The 24,237-nt window shown below is 36.2% G+C and overlaps 5 protein-coding genes and 2 pseudogenes across 8 annotated transcripts; 3 read left to right on the top strand and 4 right to left on the bottom strand.

The window, feature by feature from the left end:
* The first annotated feature begins 2,143 nt into the window (after positions 1 to 2,143).
* On the top strand, positions 2,144 to 3,944 carry LOC103335118 (F-box/FBD/LRR-repeat protein At1g13570-like). Of its 2 annotated transcripts, none has more exons than XM_089054877.1 (3): positions 2,144 to 2,948; positions 3,057 to 3,220; positions 3,469 to 3,944. In XM_089054877.1, exons 1-3 carry the CDS (start codon positions 2,177 to 2,179, stop codon positions 3,742 to 3,744), a joined length of 1,212 nt encoding a protein of 403 aa, XP_088911003.1. In that variant the 5' UTR covers positions 2,144 to 2,176; the 3' UTR covers positions 3,745 to 3,944. The 2 variants fall into 2 exon arrangements, with proteins under 2 accessions (XP_088911003.1, XP_088911004.1); XM_089054878.1 differs by having other exon boundaries at positions 2,144 to 2,949; positions 3,058 to 3,214.
* Positions 3,945 to 5,069: 1,125 nt separating this feature from the next.
* Positions 5,070 to 7,674, top strand: LOC103335057 (F-box/FBD/LRR-repeat protein At1g13570-like; annotated as a pseudogene). The gene is made up of 5 exons (XR_016128049.1): positions 5,070 to 5,194; positions 5,558 to 6,377; positions 6,486 to 6,641; positions 6,777 to 6,806; positions 6,914 to 7,674. The product of XR_016128049.1 is annotated as an F-box/FBD/LRR-repeat protein At1g13570-like (transcript).
* Positions 7,675 to 8,539: 865 nt separating this feature from the next.
* Positions 8,540 to 8,884, top strand: LOC148916189 (uncharacterized). The gene has a single exon (XM_089055070.1). It carries the CDS (start codon positions 8,540 to 8,542, stop codon positions 8,882 to 8,884), a length of 345 nt encoding a protein of 114 aa, XP_088911196.1.
* Positions 8,885 to 11,599: 2,715 nt separating this feature from the next.
* On the bottom strand, positions 11,600 to 12,254 carry LOC103335056 (uncharacterized). The gene has a single exon (XM_008238048.3). It carries the CDS (start codon positions 12,079 to 12,081, stop codon positions 11,884 to 11,886), a length of 198 nt encoding a protein of 65 aa, XP_008236270.1. The 5' UTR covers positions 12,082 to 12,254; the 3' UTR covers positions 11,600 to 11,883.
* Positions 12,255 to 13,403: 1,149 nt separating this feature from the next.
* On the bottom strand, positions 13,404 to 17,213 carry LOC103335052 (uncharacterized). 2 transcript variants are annotated; one of them, XR_016128242.1, is made up of 10 exons: positions 16,899 to 17,213; positions 16,746 to 16,819; positions 16,444 to 16,586; positions 16,295 to 16,341; positions 16,098 to 16,206; positions 15,920 to 15,981; positions 15,521 to 15,635; positions 14,764 to 14,928; positions 14,297 to 14,433; positions 13,404 to 13,744 (listed from the first exon to the last, which is right to left on the bottom strand). XR_016128242.1 is itself a non-coding variant. In XM_089055427.1 (9 exons), the coding sequence occupies exons 1-8, from the start codon at positions 17,073 to 17,075 to the stop codon at positions 14,777 to 14,779; spliced, it is 879 nt and encodes a 292-aa protein (XP_088911553.1). In that variant the 5' UTR covers positions 17,076 to 17,213; the 3' UTR covers positions 14,197 to 14,433; positions 14,764 to 14,776. The 2 variants fall into 2 exon arrangements, 1 of the variants encoding a protein (XP_088911553.1); XM_089055427.1 differs by lacking the exon at positions 13,404 to 13,744 and having other exon boundaries at positions 14,197 to 14,433.
* A 216-nt stretch (positions 17,214 to 17,429) lies between these two features.
* Positions 17,430 to 19,372, bottom strand: LOC148916188 (non-functional pseudokinase ZED1-like). The gene is made up of 2 exons (XM_089055426.1): positions 18,865 to 19,372; positions 17,430 to 18,467 (listed from the first exon to the last, which is right to left on the bottom strand). The coding sequence occupies exons 1-2, from the start codon at positions 18,879 to 18,881 to the stop codon at positions 17,438 to 17,440; spliced, it is 1,047 nt and encodes a 348-aa protein (XP_088911552.1). The 5' UTR covers positions 18,882 to 19,372; the 3' UTR covers positions 17,430 to 17,437.
* Positions 19,373 to 20,789: 1,417 nt separating this feature from the next.
* On the bottom strand, positions 20,790 to 23,744 carry LOC148916187 (serine/threonine-protein kinase ZRK1 pseudogene; annotated as a pseudogene).
* Positions 23,745 to 24,237: the final 493 nt, after the last annotated feature.

Genomic DNA, 24,237 nt, shown 5'->3' with positions numbered 1-24,237 from the left:
TAATTGCTTTCCCAAACACTTTCCTCAACTTATATTATATCCATTGGTTTGCATTTTTACGTCCGCATCTAGAAATAATCTCTCATTCACTATACAAACCCACCATCTCAAAAGAGCTTGAAAGAAGATGACGAACTAAAAAATTATTACAAAGAAATTCTTCAAATGTTAGAGTTACTTTGAAGCGGAAAATAATGTAAAACTGCAACTTGTTATGTATCCCCCTGTGAAAATGAAATGTGGTAACAATTCCTTCAGTTGGGAGAATAGATGTTTGAACTTTGTTGCTTACTATCTCTTCCCCCTCTCTGTACCACTGGCCAATGCATTAGATCCGTGATGTTTTCAACTACTTGAATTTTTCAGGGGCAAAGAGAACGACCTAAATCCCGTTTAAAATTGGAGATGGAGTTGGAGAGAATTAGCAACTTACCAAGTGATGTTATAGCAAAACTTTTGTCACATTTGTGGGTTAGAGAGGCAGTGAGGACAAGTGTTTTATCAAGCAAGTGGAGATACAGATCGGCTATGCTTCCTCATCTTGTGTTTGATGATCAGTGTGTCTCATCACTAGAGCATATAAGCTTTGTAAACATTGTTGACCATGTTCTCCTAGGTCACATTGCCCCAATTCACAAGTTTAAGCTTTCTTCTCTAGGTTGTCTGCCACTTGGGATATTGATCGATGGATTCTTCGTCTATCAAGAAACTCTATCAAAGAGTTCATACTTGAGATTCGGCAACTCTACAATTCCTTCATGTTTGTTTTCTTGTCAACATAGGATGCATTTAGAGTTAATTATTGCATGTGGGAAAATAGGAGAAGTGAGTTGGAATAGCAGCACTCAAAATAAATCATGTGTAAATTATTGCATGTACTCCTTTAGAAATGATCGTCTGTTGTCAAGAAGCTAAAAGTCCTATTATTATTATTTTCATTTCCGTTGGTACCCTTAAGCAATTTGGATAACACCAAAGGAAAGACCAAAAGACATGTTTCTTTTTCTCTCATCAAAAGCACACGACAGAGAGAGTAGCCATTTTACTAGTGCCAGAAATGAAGGTGGGAGGAGGGATTGACCCCAAAAATGTAGAGGAAAACTCCAGAAACCATTCTACTAATTTCCGTCATCAAGAATTCTATAGTGAGAGCATTATATATGGCTCTTAGGTGAGATCCTATTTTTTAGCCATTAGAACAAATTGGTTAGGTGTTGGATTAAATTAATTAGCTTGATTTAACGATAAACAAATAAAACCTGGGCTAGCTTCATGTAGAAACTAGGCTCATCTCCATATGGAAAAAATTACAGAAGCCAAGAATCAAATTAAGCCCATATAGCGAATTAGGCCCATCTCTTCTACCAAAATTCTCAGACGAGATGTGTCGGTTTGTTTTCTTTCTTATTGGGCTATATTGGGTTCAGAAGAGAAGGGTACAATAGGAAATTAAAATAAGAGCCGAAGGTTTTTCAGCTTCTTGAAAACGCTGTCGTTAGTAATTGACGCACGAGTACAAATTACAAAATAATATGCACACAGAATGAGGCGGGAATGATTATGAAGACGCCGTTTGGACCTAGATTAGTACTAGTAATTTGTGACGAGTCATATTCTCAAAACTCAGGCCTTCATTGCTATTTCCAACTTCACCAGATTTCAAAGCCAATTGGTTCTCTCTCACTCTCTCACTCCATAACAAACCCCAATTGACTCCTTTGGTTTTGGATCGCTCCTAAACCAAAGCGAAGTGAATATGGTAAGGCTCTTTTTCTCCCCTAATTTCGTGTAATCTGCATTATTTTCCTTTCCCGTTCAATTGATAAGGTTTCAACTGAGGCATTTTCTAGTTGATAAAGTATGTGGATAGTGTTTTTCTCATTGTTAAGTGAAAGGGAATTAGGCAAATCCACTTCCTTTATGGCAGTGTTGTTAAGTTGACACTTGCATTTTTTTCAGTAGTAAAATAGAATGTAAACCTGCAACTTGTTATGTATCCCCCCGTGAAATGTGGTGACAATTCATTCTGTTGTGAGAATAGATATTTGAACTTTGTTGCTTACTATCTCTTCTCCCTCCCTATACCACTGGCCATTGTATTAGATCAGTAATGTTTTCAACTACTTGAATATGTCAGGAGGAAAGAGAACCACCCAAGTCCCGTTCGAAATCGGAGATGGAGTTGGATAGAATTAGCAACTTACCAAGTGACGTTATAGCAAAACTTTTGTCACATTTGTGGGTTAGAGAGGCAGTGAGGACAAGTGTTTTATCAAGAAAGTGGAGATACAGATCGGCTATGCTTCCTCATCTTGTGTTTGATCATCAGTGTGTCTCAACACAAGAGCATATAAGCTTTGTGAACATTGTTGATCATGTACTCCTAGGTCACATTGGCCCCATTCACAAGTTTAAGCTTTCTCATGTAGGTGGTGTAGCCACTTGGGATATTGATCGATGGATTCTTCATCTATCAAGAAACTCTATCAAAGAGTTTATACTTGAGATTCGGCAAGGGTTCAACTATACAATTGCTTCATGTTTGTTTTCTTGTCAAGATATGATCCATTTAGAGTTACTTGGATGTGTGCTAAAACCTCCATCAACATTCAAAGGCTTCAGGAATTTGAAAAGCCTTGTTTTTCAGCGTGTTACCTTGGCCCAAGTTGGGTTCCAAAATCTGATTGCTTGCTGTCCTCTGCTTGAAAGGTTGACTTTACTAGACTTCCCTTTCCCCATTCTCAAGATAGATGCTCCAAATCTCCAATTCCTTTATGTTCAAGGTGATTTTGAGGATGTTGTTTTTGAGAATACCTTAAATCTTGTGGATGTTTGCATTGATTCTGAAGTTGGCCGAAGATGGGTTTCTGACAGGTCTAGCAATTTGGTCAAGTTTTTGGTTCACCTGCCTCATATTCAGAAGCTTGATATTGTGGGATTCTCTTTACAGGTAATGGATTTTCTGGTGTCATACTTTCATTAAATAATCATTTACATGACCGTGGAAATATGAGCATGTTCATTGAGTATGATGTTTCCTCGATGATTTATGTTCTGGATTTTGGCTGTTGGTGCCTTGTCAGCAAAGCTTCCTAAACCATGTCCATATTTGAAATTTCTTTCTATATGGGTAAACTTCAATGATCCGGTGCAAATTCTAACTGTCCTACGCCTCATGAGAAGCTCCCCTACTGTCCAAAAACTTGAAATTTTTGTGAGTGTTCTTGTGTTGTATTTAAAATGTCAAACCAGTTCTACTTTGAAAATTATAGTTTACAGAGCTTTTTTTTAACATTCTGATGCCTATATATTTTGTGTAGGGTGACCGTGGTATCGGAGTACTAGTATGGCCTGTGAGTTTTATTTTATTGATGCATGCAAATTTCTTCCGTTGAATTTAAAATGTCAAACCAACTCTACTCTGAAAATTGTAGTTCAGATTGATTCTGATGCCTATATCTTGTGTAGGCCGACCAGGAGAGTCAGGCTGCTTGGTCTGAAGTGAAATCTTTATATGGGAACCGGGTTTTCCCACTCACCCAACTGCGGCTTGTTAAAATATCCTACATCTATGACTGCAAACCTGAATTAGATTTCATCAGGTTTCTGCTTTTAAATTCTCCTGTGCTTGAGAGGATGATTGTTAAGCCTTCTTCTCCCGATGATTCTTGGGAGCTCGGTGCACAGTTGCTCCGGTTAGGGCGTGCCTCAGTGCATTCAGAGATAATCTACTTGGACCCATGATTCATCAGTGAACTTTGGCAGCTAAGACAAGAGGACTTGAAGAAAATGAATGTGGGTTGGGACTGTTGGGCACAAATCTTTATATTGTATGTCTGCCTATGTTTCTGAACGATGTTATGTTTCATATCGCAATCATCTTTGTGAAGGCATATGTTGTTTAAATTTAAGTCGTTTGGGGATTATGAATTAGATTTATTTGAGTTCGTTTGCCAATTTAATCATTTTTGAAACAAGTTTGCAGGGCAGAACAAAGTCTCACACGGAAAGAACGAATTCAAACAAACTCTTATAGCACTGAACAAATAGAGTATGCTTTAGAAACTAATTGCCCATTCGTCCATGATTTCATCAGATTTGCGCTTCTAGGATAGTGCCTTGGATCAAGAGGAGATATTCCACTTGGAGCCATGATTCATCAATGAATTTGGGTAGCTAAGGTTAGAGGATTTGCTTGCAGAGATGAGCATGGTAAGACGGTTACAAGTCTTTGTGATGAATGTCATGTTGTCATCCAAATCCAGAATGTTTTGTTTAGTACAATTGAAAGTCTAACTACATGAGAGGGGTTTTCTACTGTGCTACACCATATTGGTCAAATCCAAAATTAATCCTTCATTAGCTATCATAAGAGGTTGAAAGAAGATGATGAACTAAAATACTTCAAGAAATTCTTCAAATTTTAGAGTTGAATTTGAGGATGGATTATTATTATTACTTTTTATTTTTTTTACATTTTATTTTTAAAAAGAATAAAATGACTTTCCATTCTTTCTCTGGTAATGATCACAGTTTGATACATATTATGGAATAATTCAGCCAAATTATAAAAAATAAAAAATTATATATATATATATATGTGTGTGTGTGTGTGTCAAATTGTGATTCACATACAAGTAAGAATGACAACTTTAAAATTTCCCTTGACAACATCTTAATTGCTCATGAATTATGTAAATCCTTGCCCTAAACTCCAATCTTTTGGTAGGATTTATAATCCTACTACATTTGGTCCTAGTAGGATTAGACATAATCCAAGTAATGTTGTTTTTAAGACACCAAAAATTTTAGCTAGGATTTTGAATTCAAAAATCCTGCTACATGTTGATGTTCAAAAATTGATATACCAAAAATCTAGTAAAATGAATATTCATGACAACGGAACTTCAGGCAAAATGAAATAGAAGGTTTTTATATGTCCATGATAATATGCAGTGCACATAATAAAGAGGCGGGAATGAAATGAAGATATGCTATACGGCGCCGTTTCAGCCAGTAGTAAATAAGTAATGCTGTGTGTGACGAGTCATATTCTCACAATTCGGATTTGAAACCCAAATTGGTTCTCTTTCGCTCTCCAATCCAACCCCTAGCAAACCCTAATTGGCTCCTCTTCAGGCAAACTTTTTGGCACACCATCTCCATTTTTCTGGACCAAAGCGAAGTGAATATGGTAAGGGTTTGTATTTTTTATTTCCTAATTTCGTGCAATTTACATTCTTTTGCATTCTCAGTCAATTGATAAGGTTTCAAGTAAGGCATTTTCTAATTGATTTTTGGGTCAATTTTATAATTGATAACGTAAGTGAAGTTTTTGCTTTGCTTATGAATTGTGTTTTTCTCGTTGTTAAGTGGAAACTCACACCTTTTCAGTTTCAACTGCGAGTATTGACACTTGCATTTTTGTAGTAAAAAAGAATCTAAAACTGCAAATTGTTACAATTCTTTAGTTGTGAGAATAGGTATTTGAACTTTGTTGCTTACCATAGGCCATTGCATTAGATTAGTGATGTTTTCAACTACTTGAATATGTCAGGAGCAAAGAGAACCACCCAAGTCCCGTTCGAAATCGGAGTCGGAGTTGGATAGAATTAGCAACTTACCAAGTGATGTTCTAGAACAAATTTTGTCACATTTGCCCATTAGAGAGGTGGCGAGGACAAGTGTTTTATCAAGCAAGTGGAGATACAGAACGGCTATGATTCGACATCTTGTGTTTGATAAACAGTGTGTCAACTAAAAAACGTATAACCTTTGTGGACATTGTTGATCATGTACTCCTAGGTCACATTGGCCCAATTCATAAGTTTAAGCTTTCTCATCTAGATCGCCTAGCCACTTGGGATATTGATCGATGGATTCTTCATCTATCAAGAAACTCTATCAAAGAGTTCGTACTTGAAATTGAGGAAGTTTGCTGCTACAGTATTCCTTCATATTTGTTTTCTTGTGAAGATATGATACATTTAGAGTTATTCAGTTGTCTGATAAAACCTCCGCCAACATTCAAAGGCTTCAGGAATTTGAAAAGCCTTGTTTTTCAGCGTGTTACCTTGGCCCAAGATGCCTTCCAAAATCTGATAGCTTGCTGTCCTCTGCTTGAAAGGTTGACTTTGAGAGAGTTCAATTTCACCCATCTCAAGATTGATGCACCAAATCTCAAATTCCTTGATGTTGAAGGTGATTTTGAGGATGTTATTTTTCAGAATACCTTAAATCTTGCTGATGTTTGCATTTGTACGGACACCAGTGTTGGCCAAAGATGGGCTTGTGACAGTACTCACAGCATGTTGGTCAAGTTTTTGGTTCACCTGCCTCATATTCAGAGGCTAAAAATTCAGGGATTCTTTTTACAGGTAATGGATTTTCTGGTGTCATACTTTCATTAAATGATCATTTACATGACCTTGGAAATTGGAGCATGTTCATGGAGCCTGAAGTTTTCTTGATGATTTCTGCTCTAGATTTTGGCTCTTGGTGCCTTGTCAGCAGAACTTCCAAAACCATGTCTATATCTGAACTTTCTTTCTATAAGCGTAAACTTTAATGATCTGAGGGAGATTTTAACTGCTCTATGCCTTCTGAGAAGTACCCCTGCTGTCCGAGAACTAGAAATTTCTGTGAGTTCTATTCTATGATGCATGAAAATTTCTACTGTTTAATTTAAAGCTTCAAACCAATTCTATTCTAAAAATTTTTAGAGAGCTGTTTTTCAGTAGGTGATCAATATTCTGATGCCCATATATCTTGTGTAGGCCGCCGGATCTGCTTTCCAAGAAATTTCTGTGAGTTTTATTCTATTGATGCATGCAAATTTCTTCTGTTGAATTTAAGATGTCAAACCAACTCTACTCTGTTTCGAGAATTTCTGATGCCTATATATCTTGTGTAGGCTGACAGAGAGGGTCATTCTGCTTTGTCAGAAGTGAACTCTTTATATGGCAACTGGATTTTCCCATTCTCCCAACTACGATTTGTCAAAATGTCCGACGTCTCTGATGTCAAAGCTGAATTAGATTTCATCAGATTTCTGCTTTTAAATTCCCCTGTGCTTGAGAAGATTATTGTTAAGCCTGCTTATGCCGATGATTCTTGGGAGCTCGTTAAACAGTTGCTCCGATTAGGGCGTGCCTCAGTGCATGCAGAGATAATATTCTTGGACCCATGATTCATCCGTGAACTTTTGCAGCTAAGAAGAGGACTTGCTTGAAGAGATGACTCTGGGTTTGGACTGTTGGGCACAAGTCTTTGTGGTGTATGTTTAAATTTAAGTCGGTTGGCACTTTACATGAGCTCGTTTGCCGCTTAACATTCTTGTTGAAACAAAGTTTGCAGGGCATAACAAGGTCTCACAGGTAAAGAATGAATTAAAGTAACAAGGCATCTGAAGTGGGTCTACTTCTACTCTATGCGGAGACGAGGAGAATACCTATCACACATGTTGTATGGGCAAGGGGAATTGCTTGCAGAGATGAACATGGATCAAGGCAGTTGGCTTCAACTTACAAGTCTTTGTGACAAATGCCATGTCGTCGTTTATCTGAAAAAACAATGTTTAATTAAAGTCATGTCTTGGACGCTTTCGTAAAATTTCCAACAATCGATTGGCAATGTAGTCCATAGAGAGAAATGGAATACTTTTTTACACCCAAATCCAGAAATTAATCCTTCACTAGCTATACAAACACTGTCTTAAAAGAGCTGGAAACAAGACGATGAACTAAGAAGTTACAATGGTATGGCTAATTACGACTAAAGTCAACCTTTTACTTGCAGCAAATTATATATATATATATATTTTTATATTCAGTCAAATTGGTAACGTTGTCGCTGAGGGTTTTTGTTTGATGAAATATCTGTGAAATTTGCTGTGCTTGTGGATTTGGGTGGTTCTCATGGTGGATTGAAATTAGGGAAATGTCAATCCTTTCAAGTTCTTATTTTACTTGAATCAACGTTTACTTTTCTTGAGTTTTTAATCTACCCTCCTCTGCCCCTAATCTGATATATCTGTGAGTATTTTGGCTTGGATCTTAGTGGTAAAAACAAAACATAAAAGTGCTTTATTTTTAAGTGACTGAAATTTGGATATTACTTTTGAATTATCTTGGCAGCAGTGGCCATTGTGAAAATTTTAGAAGCAGAGGAACCCCTCCTCTGTCCCCAACCTGATATACTGTGAGTATTTTGGCTTGGAAGTGCTTTTTTATTTATTTATTAAATTTAAATTGTAAAAACAAAACGTGGAAGTGCTTTTTTTGTAATGAAATTTGGATATTTCTTTTGAAAGTGAAAATTTAAACTTTGTTTGCGCTGGCCAAGACATAGATTAATCACTTTTGTTTACTATGTGAAGCAAAGGAATCCCTCCAAGTTATATGTTCAGAGAGAAATATGGAGGAGTTGGATAGAATTAGCAAATTTTGTCACGTTTACCTATTAAGGAGGCAGTGAAGACTAGTGTCTTTTCAAGCAAGTGGAGGTTCATGTCTGCTATGCTTCCACATCTTGTCTGAACATGGGAATTGGAGAATTTTCATCGAGTCTGCTGCTTTTTGCATCCATTCTGCTCCAGTATTTGGCTGTTGGTGCCTTGCCTGGAAAGCTGCCCAAACCTTGTCTATATCTGAGTTTTCTTTCTATAAACATTTCCTTCGGTGATCCATGTGAAGTTTTAGCTGGTCAATGCCTTCTGAGAAGCTCCCCAGGTCTACAACAAGAACTGCTCTCAAGTTCACCATTGCTTGAGAGATTGACTATTAAGCCAGCTGCTTCTGTCGTGGATTCTTCGGAGCTCTTAAAAAGGTTGATCCGGTTTAGGCGTGCCTCGGTGCTTTCAGAGAGAGTCTATTTGGGACCATGATTCATCAATGAATTTCGGCAGGGCTGAAATATATTTTTGGGCAGGTCTTCTGAACGGTGTCCCATACTGGCAGTACCCTTTGTTGAGACAGGTTTTGGCCTTTTTGCACCAGAACTTTTTCACTCTCTCTTGTGCTTTCTTGGCTAAGAAAACGTTCTTACTCTCTTCATTGGCACAAAACACATAACTTATCCACTCTCTCTGATAATATTATTAAAACTCATCATTGAATTGATGTCACTACCTGCTACCACTACCTCCGTGGCTGCCCGTCATCACCATACTCACACCCCATTACCTCCTTAGCATCGGTAGCCTCACCATACGCATCTATCAACTACCATCACTTATTTATAACTTGTTTGGGTTTTTAGTTCTAATGGTCCCTGAATTTTGATCAGATTCGCATTTTGGATCCCTCAATTTTCGAAATTATTCCCATGGTCTTTCAACTTCAATTTCATTAGGACAAATGGTCCTATCATCAATTCTGTTATCTATTTCGTTAAATATAGGGATAAAATAGTATTTTTATTAAAATTTCCACCATTTGAATATTCTATTCACCCAAAACAAATAAAACTAAAAAAGATTCTCCTATCCTTGCCACAAAAAGCCACAACCTCTCCAACCCAACCCAACCCCACCTAAACACACAACCCACAACAACAACCAAGCCTTCTTCACCCTCACCATCTCACCCAGTCCCAACCCCTCTTTCACCAGGATGAAATATTCAATTTTGTTCATCAACAAGATCGAGTATATGATATTAGACTAAGGGACAGAAGCCATCGCAGGGGGTTTGGGTGGGGGTGTGGTTTGTGGGAGCATCATTAGTTGTTGCCGATGTGGTGAAATAATTGGCTCGGTATTGGGTGGAGGTTGTCCATGGCTTTGTTAGGATTGGAGGAAGGGAGATATATCATTCCTCGATTGGGGGTGGGTTTTAATGGGCTTGGCTTGGGGAGAGTATCAGCTCGGTATCACATTTTTATCTCATATTTCTATACCACATGATGGTATGAGAATGTGATATACAAATGTTGTAAGAGTAGCATTATTTAGGGAGATATATAGATGGGGAGAGTTGCAGTAGTGGGGGAGTGGGTGTGGGATTTGGGTGCGCCACATGTACCCCAGGAGTGAAGCAATTTTCGATTTCAACTCTTAACATTACACCATGTATCATGCACATGCTCAAATTTAACAGAAAAAAAAAGTTAACAAAAGACGATATGACCATTTGTCTAACAAAACCAAGTTGAAGAACTACGGGAATACTTTTGGAAATTGAGGGACCAAAATGCGAATCATGTTAAAAATCAGGAACCTAAAAACCCTTGTTGTATTTATAGTGATAAACCTTAAATTCCATATTTAAATTTCATTGTACTTTTAAATTAGACAAACAAGATGATGATTATACTATCCCGCATATAAAAATAACACCACGCCAGGCCATATTGTTATTATCTAATCTAAGGTTTTTTAGGTTTTAGACATAAATTTTTTTTCACTTTTGGAAAAAGCCAAAGCTTTTTCAAAAAAGACAAAAAAACCACCCAACTTTCAATCAAAGACATGCAAATGTATTGGATTCCTTAGGAAATCTAAAAATAAATAAGGGCATTTTTGTCCATTTTTGCTTCTTTTAAATTTTTTTTCTCTCCTTTTGCTTTTTCCAAAATGTCCCTATTATCTAATGATATTATTTTGAAGCAGAATTCCTATGACTTTGACATATAAATAAATAATTGATCAGAAGTCATTATATGTTGCTTTAACTTAATGATACATGTGATTTTGTAGGGGCTCATAACAAAATTCATTTGTCGGCCGGTCTAATAAGTTAATACGGTTTGACCTTGTCTCGCCATGGAAAAGGCTGCTCTTCTCTCTTTTCTAATGATAACCCCAAATCAATACTGGGAAAGGTTGCATTCTCTGCTCTCCTTAATTACTGGGAAGCTTGAATCCCCATGTTGAACTTTCCCTTTCTTTTTTTCTTTTTTTATTTTATTTTATTTGTTTTGTTAAAACTATATTGAAATTTTTAAAAATGTTTGAAAATGTTAGGTAGCTTCAGTGTTGGCCAAGGTAAACATTGTTAAGAGCAAAGCAAGATTTATGATCTCTTCTCGTTCCATGTCGACAACATCCTTCCAAATCGATTTTTTAGTGAAGCAATTACTTCTCACGTGTGATTTTGTTGGGTTTTTCTTTTGTCTTCTTTCAACTACATGGTTTTCCTCATAGATCCACTCAATGATGGGGTTAGAGAATTATTTAGGGTAATATTAAGAGTGGGCACAGTCCGAATTGGTTCAGTTTTTTCTCGAAACAGAAAACAACACTAAAAAAATCTCTTTGGTTTGGTTCGATTTGGTTTCGACAAAAAATGGCCAGTAATATGTATTCATTATATTTTGAAGGCAAGAGAAGAGGATTAATTAGGATATATTGACCTAATACATGGTACAAAATCCAAACCAAGCTTCAGTAATAATGAAAATACTATTCACTCCTCCCTTTTCTTTTGAAGTCTTGCCATATTTTTCTTTTCTTTTTTTTGTTGTTGCGTTTTTCCTTGTTTGGATTCATTTCAACTCACATTATCTTTCACACTCGAGCTGAAAGCTTAAAAGTACAAATGAACTCACACATTAGCATTACTGAAAAACAAAACAACCATGTTTCTAGTTTTAGTCCACCTTCACAAAACATTACACATAAAAAATAAATGATGTAAAAGTTCTTACATCCCATAAAAGAAGAAACCTAGAAAAAGGATTGTTCGTTGTTTCTTTGAAGGCAATATTCCGAAGCGGTTACAAAGCTTGACCCAAAACACAGAATCGGCAGCCAAAAGAAAAACAACAGAAGAGAAAATGAAGAAAGCAGAGAGAAACCCTTTTCATCCATCAGCCTACCTTGCTAGCTATGCCATTAGAGATTTACATAAATACATGGGCAGACAGAAAATGTATATAAATTTGTCAAGGAATGGGACGCTTGCCAGGACGATCGGCAGCCTTGAGGGTTTTGTCGATGAGCTTGCGAGCCTTTTTGCTGCGGATCTCTACCTTCACACTTGAGCTCTTGTCCATCTTTATGTATGGCTTCTTTGAGTTTTTCTTCAGGGCTCGTACTTTTGACTTTATCGACTCCACCAGATTCTCCAACTGGTTCGTCATCTGAATTATAACCCTTATTTATGATTAATAGTTAATTCTAGTGCTCTTTTGATAATGAGTGAGAGATCCCAATGGAGATCTAGAGAAGAAGAGAAGATCTTGTTGTTGGCTTGGAAATTGGAGTTGGATGCGTTTTGTGCTCTTGGGTTTTACTGGTGTTTGCGTTCTGGTACACAACTACAGGTTTATATTGAGTCAAGTTTGGTGGGATTGAGAAGGTCTTGGTTTTAGAGATAATCACCAATTTGCCATTCTTGATTTCTGTTTTTCTTTATTTGTCTCAATGCGGGGAATAGAAAATTCAAACTTGAAACCTCTTTCGTCATTCCTGCTTTTGGATTACTTTTGTTTGTTAGTTTTGATAGTGGTGTGTACTTGAGGCGTACCCCATTTTGGAATTCGTAATTCAACAACATTTTTCTCTCTTCTTTTCTTCACTTTTGTCAACCGAAACAACGTACACTTTGTTCAACTTCAATACAATTTCCATCCTGTCTTTTGTGTATCATACCCGGTTTTCTAAAATTGAATTCAAGTCTGAAATGAAGGAAAAAAAAATACAATAAGACAAAGTAGCATTTTTTTAATTTTAATTTTATACTTCCTCATTTTCAATGCGTGACATAGTTTGAAACTTATTCTATTTGTTATAATATATATATATATATATATAAGTCAAAGATTATGAACTGAGACACATATGAGAAGTAAAATAAAATAAATAAATAAATAAATATATATATATTTCAAAATACCCTCATTTGCCATGATTTGATGACGAGTGCAGTCAGAGGATCACAGTAACGTTTTTCTATCAGAATGTGAAAAATCATAAATTTAAATTATACAGGGTGGTTGTCGTGTTATTTAGTCAATCAACTGGGGTTATTTTCGTACTTTGGTGTATGAAACGTTGTAGTCTCCGAGTCTGAGAGAATAGCTCAGTAGCGTGGGCACTTAATGTGGCACGCTTTTCGTAGGAAAAAATTAGTTGGTCCATTAAGTCGTCGGAGAACAGTTTTTATCTACAATTAAATTCAATTCAAAACCCTCCACATTCTTTTTATAAAAATAAATAAAATTTCAAAGCCTTCCTCAAATTACCACTTTATGGTAGGATGAATGAAGCATTTATAGTGTTAAATCCATGAGACTAGTCAAGGTGGTGTTGAGGTTGTCGTGAACTCAAGAATTAGAGAAAGAAAAAAAAATTCGGATTAGAATAGGTTACAGGTTCGATTTGGAGTGTGACGTGCAAATATACATATATTTTTAATAGAATTGTAAAAACTTTCGTTCAATATGTCGTTAATTAATCATAATTGTAAAGATTAAACGTCACCAAAATTGCATTGAGTGGGGTTTCTATCTATAAATTCAACTAAATAAATCATACGTGTAGTTTTCGAGTGATTATAATTATTAGACATGGAAGAGAAGATGCATGCTATGACTGGGAAATGATACACGAAAGGGGCCTTTGTTGACCGTGGACTCTAGTTATATAAGTCTGAGGAGCAATCCATTTTCAATCTTGTGCGCATCAACCTGCACGGCACCCTCTTCTTCCTAATGAATGAGAAAGGCTGCCTGCCAGAATTTTGACTACAAAACAAATCCTTGTTTGTATGTTTTAACTTCTGAAGTTGACATTTTGAATTCTCTGCACAAACAAATTTGGCAACTCTTCTTAGTATCAATCCACATTTATACACTGGAGCTTTTGATTAGAAAGGATGACAAAAAGGAAGACACAGAGAAAAAATGCTACGAGACTTCATTCGCTTACATGAATCACACAGATTTCCGTCGACACAATTTACAAGTCAATCAAATAGTTTGAGTGGGAGTTTGACTACCCAATCTAAAATCGCACGTGTGTTGAAATCATGGGTGTTGTTTTGCATACGATTAATTTTTATCTAACAGCAACACCATCACGTGATGTACATGTTACACTAATTCTACTCGTATTATAACAGGTGTCTTTTGAGATTAAGGATCAATTGTGTTTCATGAGCGTTGAAAATCAGTTGTTTTTTTGGATAAGTTCTAATCATTAATCCAAAATAATTGGACAAAAATGGCGTGAAATGATATTGTAGGAAAGTTGAGGAGAAAATGAGAGGACGCACGTTGTAAGCCAGCGGAGGAAAAGGGAAAACAAACGAGTGCTGTAATCTTGATACATCTTTTGTTTCAGCTATTTACTTACTTTTTCGTGCACAACCTAAATCCACCATACATTCTTTCAAGTTTCGACATTTCCTACGAGCCCTGAACCAACAAACTTTTTTGGGGCGGCACCAACTAACTCTTTCAGGAATTCCTCCAGCGGCTGAAACACCTACCCTGCTTCCAAGTATTACAAGTTTAATTTTAAGTTCAAAATACTTAAAACTACAGCCATGTCAATATGGATAGAAAGCAGTCTGAAATTGGCTAAAATTACAGTGCTCTGTAAAAAGGTTTAATTTGAGAGAACTCTGTAACATGGTGACTGTGCTCTAGAAATTGGCTTAAATTACAGTGCTCAAATCCCTCGTTAAAATTAACCTTCATATGGTCAACAACAACAGCATGGGTGAAACAAACAGTCATCTACACATGACCAAAAGTAAGTGGTACACAAAAAAGTAATGTAGTTCAGTCTTATCCAACAGATGACTAAAGAACACTTGCCTTGAGAGTGAGATCAAGTATCGCATGTATTTTGAGAATCAGACCACAACATGAGAGTTGCCAGAAGAGCCACAGTTGCAGTTTCAACCCGTAATCGATGTGGGCCAAGACCAACAGAGATAGCACCAGCTTGCATCAATTCATTCACCTCTTTCTCAGTGAAGTCTGAAGCAAGAACATGGAAAAATAGATCCACAATCCTAAGTAGTACACTCAGTATTGAAAACTAAACTACATTAGCATATATGATATATTTACGAGTGTACAAGAGGCATAGGATGAACATAATGAGAGACTGAATACTAAGAACCAAACATACTGGAAAATCAGAGCACACAAACAATTGTTGGTGGTTTATTCCAACATAAACCTTAATAGAAATTTGGGTAAATTTTACTCACAGTTTGACCCAGACTTTTCTTCTTCCCAATTTTGTTAACAATTTGCTGCATACCTTCTAATTGCCTGATATTCAATTGATATTAAAATTCTTATTAATTTTGGTTCGCCAATCAAACCTCCAATTTGTTTCCAAAACCCTTCATCAAGTCAAAGTCATAATTGGCCTAATCAATTTTGCATCAATCTGTCACCCTAAATCTCATTATTTGGGGATAAAAATTCAGGATTTTGGTGCTGTCCAGAAAACTAATTCAAAAGGAGAAAAGTTTCTGATTTTCAAGTTTTATTTATATGCCCGGTGATTGGTATGCAGCAAACGTGATAAAAAGAAAACATTTACAGGATGCATACTTACCACCTTCAGGTCCAACCACAATCAACCCACTGGACTCCGTTCCTGACGAAGTTAATGCACTAACAAGAGGAGTACCTTCTGCAACTGCCAACAAAGCTAGCTTTGACTCTGCAACCTATGAAACAAAATTGTATATATGTAATTTAAAATAACAATGGAAAGGAAGTAAGTTGATATCCTGAATAGCATCAACATCAATGAGAAAAATATGTCAAAGAGCATATTATTAATGTGGAACTACAACTCTCTGCCGCAAGAAAATTGCATGTAACATTTTAAGTCCAAACGATACTAAAAGAATAACAACAGTTTGTCAGTGACCTATACTATAGAACGGGCCAGAGTGCACATCAATAAACCAACCTTTGAAATGAAACAAAATAGGAAGAAAGCACTCACAAGAGGTAAAAGACCATTAATATTCGTTGGAGGATTCAAGATCATTTCATGCAGCCGTTGACCTGTGAAAATAGACATGTGCAAAAAATTTGAATTTTATTATTTCGAATAAAAAGTTTTATAGGACATGTCTGTCAGCACTACATGTATATTAGAATAAGGGTGAAGCTTCTTTTACATTGTTTAGCTGCTGCCATATTGACACGCTGCAACCTGTCTAGTCGATTTTCTGAGACAGTAGGAGACCGTTCTGTCAGCAGAGGAGTTAAACTACCAGCCCCCAGCTCCTAAGACAACAAATACAAAAACAATACAATTAGCAGCAATGGCGGTTATGCACTATCCCTATAGTCATCACAAAAACATGAATTATACCGTGCATTTCTCAACAAGCCAATCAGCTCGACCACCCTTTAAAGTACCTAAACAGGGGCAACATGTTAATATGTGACAACAATATTCCCCTATGCCTTAACCACTCTTACAAAACATTCCCCCCGAAATTGGAAATCTAATGAACTCACCAAAAGCTGCAAATACATGCCATTGTGTGCTCTGTGGAAGAACTGACTTTGGATCTTCCAATGCCAAAAAATCAAGTCCAGAGCGGTCGACGCTCTGAATTAAACCTTGTATCAAACCTCCTTTCCCATTGAAGAGCTCTACCCTTGCATGCATTATGTGGACAATCATTAAAATACACAAGTGTAATGCAATTTCCTAAACAAAATTGAACCTTTCATAGTTCCAAATTCAACGCAATCCAATTGCAATTTGTTCATTTAACATGAGATCAAATTGATGGAGTTGATTAGGAGTTAGGTACCTATCGTTTGTGCGCAATCTTAAAACTTTGGTCATGTGCCAGAACTCATCCCCTTGTACGCGAACCATGCCTCCCTGTATAGAGAACAAACAATAAGAGCCTACATTTACTCTGAGAGAGAGAGAGAGAGAGAGAGAGAGAGAGAGAGAGTGCCTTGGAAGTAGGGAGAAGCTCGGAGAAGAAGCGAGGGAGGCCACCGCGGGACTGGTTGGAGTAATCTGAAGAAGAAGAAGAGAATGCTCGAGGGCTCAAGGTTCTGAGAGAGAGCGACGAAGGATTCAAGCTCCACAGCCTCGCAAAACGAGGTCGTATTGGCGTTAGGGTTTGCATTTCCCACCAATTTCAGAGTGCTTGGAGTTGAGCTGTGCTTTTTCAAAGTTCTCCGCTCTGTTTTGGTGGGTGTTGTCCGGGAAAAGCATGCCATGCTGTTTGTAAACGACAATCATATATCTACGACATGGACGACATAAAAAATATATTTGAATAGTTCGTTGTACTGGTAGTGTTAAATTGATTTTGAACTTGACATGAAACTCAAACGGATCTAATCAGAGGGTGGTCCTTGCTTGCTGGTTGAAATCCACATAATTAAGTATTTCTAATCAGATAATTTGATTACATAAGGAGAATTATGGATATTCTTCTAATACATAGAGCTTAATATCGACTCTTTTAACAGATGAAAGACTGAATTAAGGCAAGATAGACTTGTCAATTCGTGCAAGTTCTTTGGCCACATCAATCATATCTGGCCTCGCTTCAGTTTCCTCTTGGATGCACAACAATGCCAGTGCTAGGAAATCCTGCAGTTGCTGTTGTGCTTGCTCATCTCCCCCGACTTCCTCAAGGATTTTAGGGTCCGCAATTATCTCTATTTGAATCTGTCCATCAGAAACATTAAGTTTCGGATCTTTAGTAAGTAGTTCCTCATGTCCTGAGTTTCTATCCACAGCTTTTCGTCGCATCAAGAATATAAGTAAAAGCACACCAAAGCTATAAACATCAGTTTTTTCTGAACTTATATAATAATTTTGGTAAGTTGGGTCCCCGTACCCTATTGTCCATTTTGCGAAATTTTCTTGAACATACAATTGGTCAGGTGGAATGGTTATGGAGAATGAAAAGTCGGAGAGTTTGGGAACATAGTCATCGTCCAATAAAATGCAGTGGGATGTTATACGCCTATGAATGATGGGCCTTGGAAAGGCAGTATGTAGGTATGTAAGTGCACTAGCAAGCTGCTTTGCAATACGCAGTCTAGTTTTCCATGGTAATAATTCATTATCCGCTACTAAACTTCCATCGAAGTTGAGACCTCCTTTTCCTGCATTTTCAAACACCAAAGCTGGTCTATCGAACTCTAAGCAGCAGCCTAATAATTTCAAGGAATTCTTATGGGGGCTCATCTGCATTGATATGATAATATCACGAATAGCCTCATTATCATTGACCTTATAATGCTTCTTAATGATAACTGTTCGGTCATCTAGAATACCCCGGTACATGTCGTAGTATTCTCCCTCTATGATGCAAGAGCGATCAAAGTTGTTGGTAGCTCTGATGAGCTCAGCAGCAGAGTAACAACGAATAGGATGAGATTTTCCATCACAAGAAGCAATTAGATCCTTTAGTAACATGCTTCCATTCTTCAAGAATGATCTCTTTCTTTGCTCCTTTTCCTCCTTTTCCTCCTTTCGCTTTACACGTGGAATGATTGAGAACCTGATATATAGACACACACAAGAGCGCACACAACGCACAAAGGAATGAATAAGAAATCGATGAAATGAAAATAAATAATTCTCAAGAAAAGACATAGCATTAGCACCCACACTTTGCTTTCATTTCGTTCTTTAAAACTTTACATGAAATCCAAACAGATCAAATCTCAGCTTTCTTACAAACTGAGAAACAATAATAATACTCTGTTTTATGGATGGAAAAAAAACAAATACTTGTCCTGCCGCTTTCATCATATTCATAGATTACTTTGATTTACAACAAAAATTTGGGTTTCAGCCGCACGAAAATTTGGACTTACTAAAAAAACCTTGAAGGAAAGGAAAGCTATATATTTTTGTTAAACGATTAAAACCCAGGAAAAAAAAAAAAAACTTACAAGGCTTTGGATGCCATTGTTTACACTTGAAATTTCTGTGTTTAGCACACAGGCCCCTTAGAACTGGAGTCGGATTGCCCCAAAGTAAACAGTAATTTGTTGATATCTCCTCCCTGTATGCCGCAGATTTCGTGGTCAAGCAACGGTAATTTGTATAATCAAATTGGGAAGATGCATGGCAGCTGCGCCCAACTGAAGGGTAGACCTCTTGACTCGACATGATTTATAGTCATTCGGGGGAGTTGGAATTTCCAAGTTGAAAAGTCTAAAAACCACTCATGAATTATTTGTTCGTTACTCTTAAACAGTATATATCATCACCCTTTTCCTCGTCCTTGTCTTTTCCGTGTTCCTACCTTCCCCCAAACAATCACCTTTTGACTTGAAAGAAAAATTGCAATATCAAGAAGGGAGAAAAATCTACATCAACTTCCAGGAAGCTGCGGTTCACTAGTAACAAAGTTAACTGAAATAGTTCTATGTGGCTCTTTCTACTTTACACATAGCAAAGAAAGCACCTGCTAAGTACATGCCAAAATACCATTTCCTCCTCCTTCATGATCAAACACAACCAAAAAGGAAGCCCTATTAAAAATACAAGCAACTTGGGTCATTGTGACAAAATCACAAACACCTACCATGCCAACAGAAAAAAAAAAAAAAAAATCCCTCAAGGTAACTGAAAAAATAAAAATAAAAAGTGAAAAACTTACAAGAATATGAATGACATTTTTTCGACTTCAAATCTCTCTGTCTAGCACCAAGAAAACAGTAATATGTTGATATCTCCTCCCACTCTACTATGGATTTCGTGTTCAAGCAGCAGTTTAGCTCTTTACTCTCATTCTCTATGAGAAATTGCAAGCTCAATGCCCAGTTATGAATGGTAGGAAATAACGTGCAGTGGAATCCAAAAATTTGTATTGCCACGGTCCTTGAGGTTTAGTGTAATTACGGACAAATGCCACAGATTTCATTAATTTCACATACACCACCTAACTTAAAAATATGTGACAAACAGTGAAAGGCCAAGTGTCGTCGTTTGCATCTTACAAAACAAAATAAAATAAAATATAAAATAAAAAAATTTATCTTTTTCAGATACAAAAATTGTCATAAATATTATTTCACATTTAAAAGAGAAAAAAATTAAAGACATCAAAGTCACATGAAAATTTCAATTGAAAGCCTGTGTCAAAGTCTCTGAGGTTGATTGAGCATAGGATGCTTGTTTTTGTACACTATCAGAAAATCGACACTAAGTAACCGAAAAAATCACGAGGTCAGACACAACATTAGACAAACAAACTTATTTTTCGTCTTGCACTTTTCTTTTCCTAGACTTAGGGTTTTACTTTTCATGCACCTAGTGTAGCGAGTTCTTCCTTTTCTTAGTGTAAGTTTAAATTCTCGTTCAATTTATATTTTCTTGTCATTTTACTTTATCGTTCATATCGCTTTCATTTCATTCTTGATTTATTTATCGCTTTGATTCATTTTATCGCACTTTAATTCTTGTCTTTACGTTATTTATCTTTTGCACTTTACTTTACACATTTGTCTTTAAATTATATTTAAGTTTAAGCACCTTTACTTTACGCATTTGTTATTCGTTTCATTACGTTTCAACTTCAATCTTCATCTCCACCCACTCCACATCATTTGGTCGCTCACATAAAGCCTTGACTCTGAGGTAGTGAAAAAACCTAAGTCATGAGGAGGTTCTTTGCTCAGCCGAACAATCGTTTGATTAAAGTCAGATCTCAGATGCAACATATCCATCTACTCACATTCCATTCAAGCCCAAATTCGGGGCTTAGTGACGGCACACCCCGCACTCAAAAGAAGAAGGATCAAAAGTTTCTTTTGACTACCGCCTCGGCCAAAAAGAGGGAAAAAAAAAGATAATGATAATTATGGATATTCTTCTAATACAAAGAGCTTAGCATAGCATCAACCCATTGAACAGGTGAAAGACTGAGCTTAGCATAACAAATGTAGCGGATAAGTTAATTAAGCATCATATCTAGCTAAGGCAAGATAGACTTTTCAATTCGTACGAGTTCTTTGGCCACATCAATCATATCTGGCCTTGCTTCACTTTCGTCGTGGATGCACAACAATGCCAATGCTAGGAAATCCTGTAGTTGCTGTTGTGCTTGCTCATCTCCCCTGACTTCCTCAAGGATTTTAGGGTCCGCAATTGTCTCTATTTGAATCTGTCCATCAGAAACATCAAGTTTCGAATCTGCAGTAAGGAGTTCAATTTCTGCTCCCTGTTTTGTCATTGCAGCTCTTCGCGTCAAGAATACAAGTAAAAGCACACCAAAGCTATAAACATCAGTTGTTTCTGAACTTTGACAATACTTTAGGTAAGTAGGGTCCGTGTACCCCGGTGTCCGTGCTGAGAAATTTTCTTCAACATACAGTTGGTCAGGAGGAATGGTTATGGAGAATGAAAATTCGAAGAGTTTCGGAACATAGTCATCGTCCAATAAAATGCAGCGGGATGTTACTCTCCTATGAACGATGGGCCTTGGAAAGGCAGTATGGAGATACGTAAGTGCACTAGCAAGCTGCTTTGCAATACGCAGTCTAGTTTTCCATGGTAATAATTCATTATCCACTACTAAACTCCCATCATAGGTGAGACCTCCTTTTCCTGCATTTTCAAGCACCAAAGCTGGTGTATCGAGCTCTAAGCAGCAGCCTAATAATTTCAAGGAATTCTTATGGGTGCTCATCTGCATTGATATGATAATATCACGAATAGCCCTGTCGACCCTATGTCTGTACTTCTTAATGATAACTGTTCGGTTATCTAGTATACCCCTGTACATGTCGCCGTGTAAGTCATCTATAATACAAGAAGGATCAAAGTTGTTAGTAGCTCTGATGAGCTCAGCAGTAGAGTAACAACGAATAGGATTAGATTTTCCATCACAAGAAGCAATGAGATCCTCTAGTAAGATGCTTCCATTCTTCGAGAATGATCTCTTTCTTTCCTCCTTTGTCACACATGGAAGCAATGAGAACCTGATACACACACACACACATATACAGACATACACAAGAGCACACAAAGAATTAATGGATAAGAAAACGATGAAATGAAAATAATTAATCTATCCCAATTCTAAAGAAAAGACATAGCATATGCAAGACTATGTGGCACTGTATTGGCATCTCTAGAAACAAAACAAATTGAAGAATTATTTAGTTGCTCAAACAAAAAAACGACAGTCTTCCATCAATGCTTCTATTGATGAGTTGTCTGCAATGTTGGATCATTATTAAAATACACTTTGGGTTTGTGGTAATGTTGTCTGTATAGGTTAAGTCAATGGACATGTGTCAAAAAATTAGATATTTCTTAGAGCATCTCCAACCGATGTGTCAAAAGTGCCACATAGACATTTAATGGTTAGAAATAACATCTCACATCACTCCAACCGATGTGTCAAAGTGATATGGAATGAAGGCTGGAGGTTGAGATGTTATTTTTGACATCCCAAAAGCAAGATGTCAAATGAATATTTTATTATTTTTAAAGATAGTTGGTTGTTACTTTCATTTATTATTTTCGTTTTTATATTTTTTTCTTCTTCTTTATCTTAAATGATTTGACTGTTACAATAATTATTTATTTGACATATCAGGTGGAGTGTAAAACTATGTAAATGTTAAATTGTCACATCAGCCATCAAATTTAAATTTGATGTTTGATATTTGACATCTCCCTTGGAGATGCTCTTAGAAGTCATTTTATGAATGGGTAAAGTAGTCTTTAAAATTTTGAAAGTAAGTTGGGTGAGGGAATAGGACACTTGAGTGGAAATAGCAGCACTATTAATTTATAATTTATTTTCATTCATGTCATTAACTACCTTAATTATAATTAATACTCTGTATTAATAGCATATCAATCACCCATTTATTTTGGTTGGCATGCCCTCTACACATCCCTAAAATAAACAAACAAAAAATCCTTAAATTATATGTCCAATAAATAATGCACCTATAAAAATAAGTACAAATATGTATATAATATAGGTACTTTATTTATATATATATATATATAAAAAGGATCCGTTACTTTTGTAATTGAAATTTATGTAAATATTTTTATAAATTAAAAATAGGTACATTATTTACACACACAAAAAAAAAATGGTCAGAAAATCGGTATGTTGTGTAATTGAAATTTCTGCACATTTTTTATAAATTAAAGATAGGTATACTTACAAAAGATATGTAAAAATTAGGTACGAAAAATAGGTATATTATTCATTAAAAAAAAGGTGGAAAAAATAGTCAAATAATAGGTACATTATTTTATGCTAAAACGAGATAGGTATTTTAATGTTTCTTTATAAATTCAATGGGCCCTAAAGTGACTTTTTTAGATACTGAACATTATTTTTTAAAAAAGAAAAAAACTTACACTAAAAATTCCTAAATTTAAGCCAATTTAAAACACCATTTTTCTATCTAAAATAGACACCATTTGAATACTAATGACAATGAATTGCAGCAAATATGTTCAAAGTATATTCAGCACAATCAATGGAGAAAACAACAATTGCAAATACGTAGGGGTATTTTGGGAATCAGAAAATTACAATTAATCAAATCTTGAGCTTTATAAGGTAACTTGATGAGGTGGATCTTAGTCATGGGTTTTTATTCATTTTGCAGTTAAGGAAAATTCAATTTGAAGGGAGTAAGTCAAATTTACTAAAAGAAAGACAATAACTTTGGGCTTCAGCTGCATGAAAATTTTGACTTACTAAAAAAACCTTTAAGGAAAGAAAAGCTATATATTTTCGTTAAAGGATTAAAACCCGGAAAAAAAAAACTTACAAGGCTTTGAATGACATTGTTTACACTTGAAATTTCTCTGTCTAGCACCCAGGCCCCTTAAACTCAGATTGCCCCAAAGCAAACAGCAAATTGTTGATATCTCCTCCTTGTATGCTGCAGATTTCGAACTCAAGCACCAGTTTAGCTCGTTAGATTCAGGTTCTTTGAAAATTATAAATAGTTTCCAAGTTTATTGGTCAACGCACTGGTAGGAATAACATGCAGTGGGACCCAAAAACCCAACGTTTTAAATTTATTTTAGAAATATTTTTTTTAATTTAAATACAAGATATAGTTTACAAGGAGAAAGAAGTTTCTCACACACTATACTAATGTGCCATGAGAGTTCAAACCTAATACCACTAGTCTGCTAGTGAATGCCGTAAGAGTTGAACCTAATACCACTAATCTGTCAATAAAGGCTATTTTCCACTTGGCTAGACTCGTTAGCATTTTAAAAAGATATATTTTTTTTTCTTTTTGCTTGTCCAAAAACATTTGTTTAATTTT

Source organism: Prunus mume, linkage group LG6, assembly GCF_029339155.1.
Source record: "Prunus mume cultivar Tortuosa linkage group LG6, ASM2933915v1, whole genome shotgun sequence".
NCBI lineage: Eukaryota > Viridiplantae > Streptophyta > Magnoliopsida > Rosales > Rosaceae > Prunus > Prunus mume.
The sequence above is the reverse complement of the archived record's forward strand: the minus strand, read 5'-3'. Positions and strand labels throughout refer to the sequence as shown.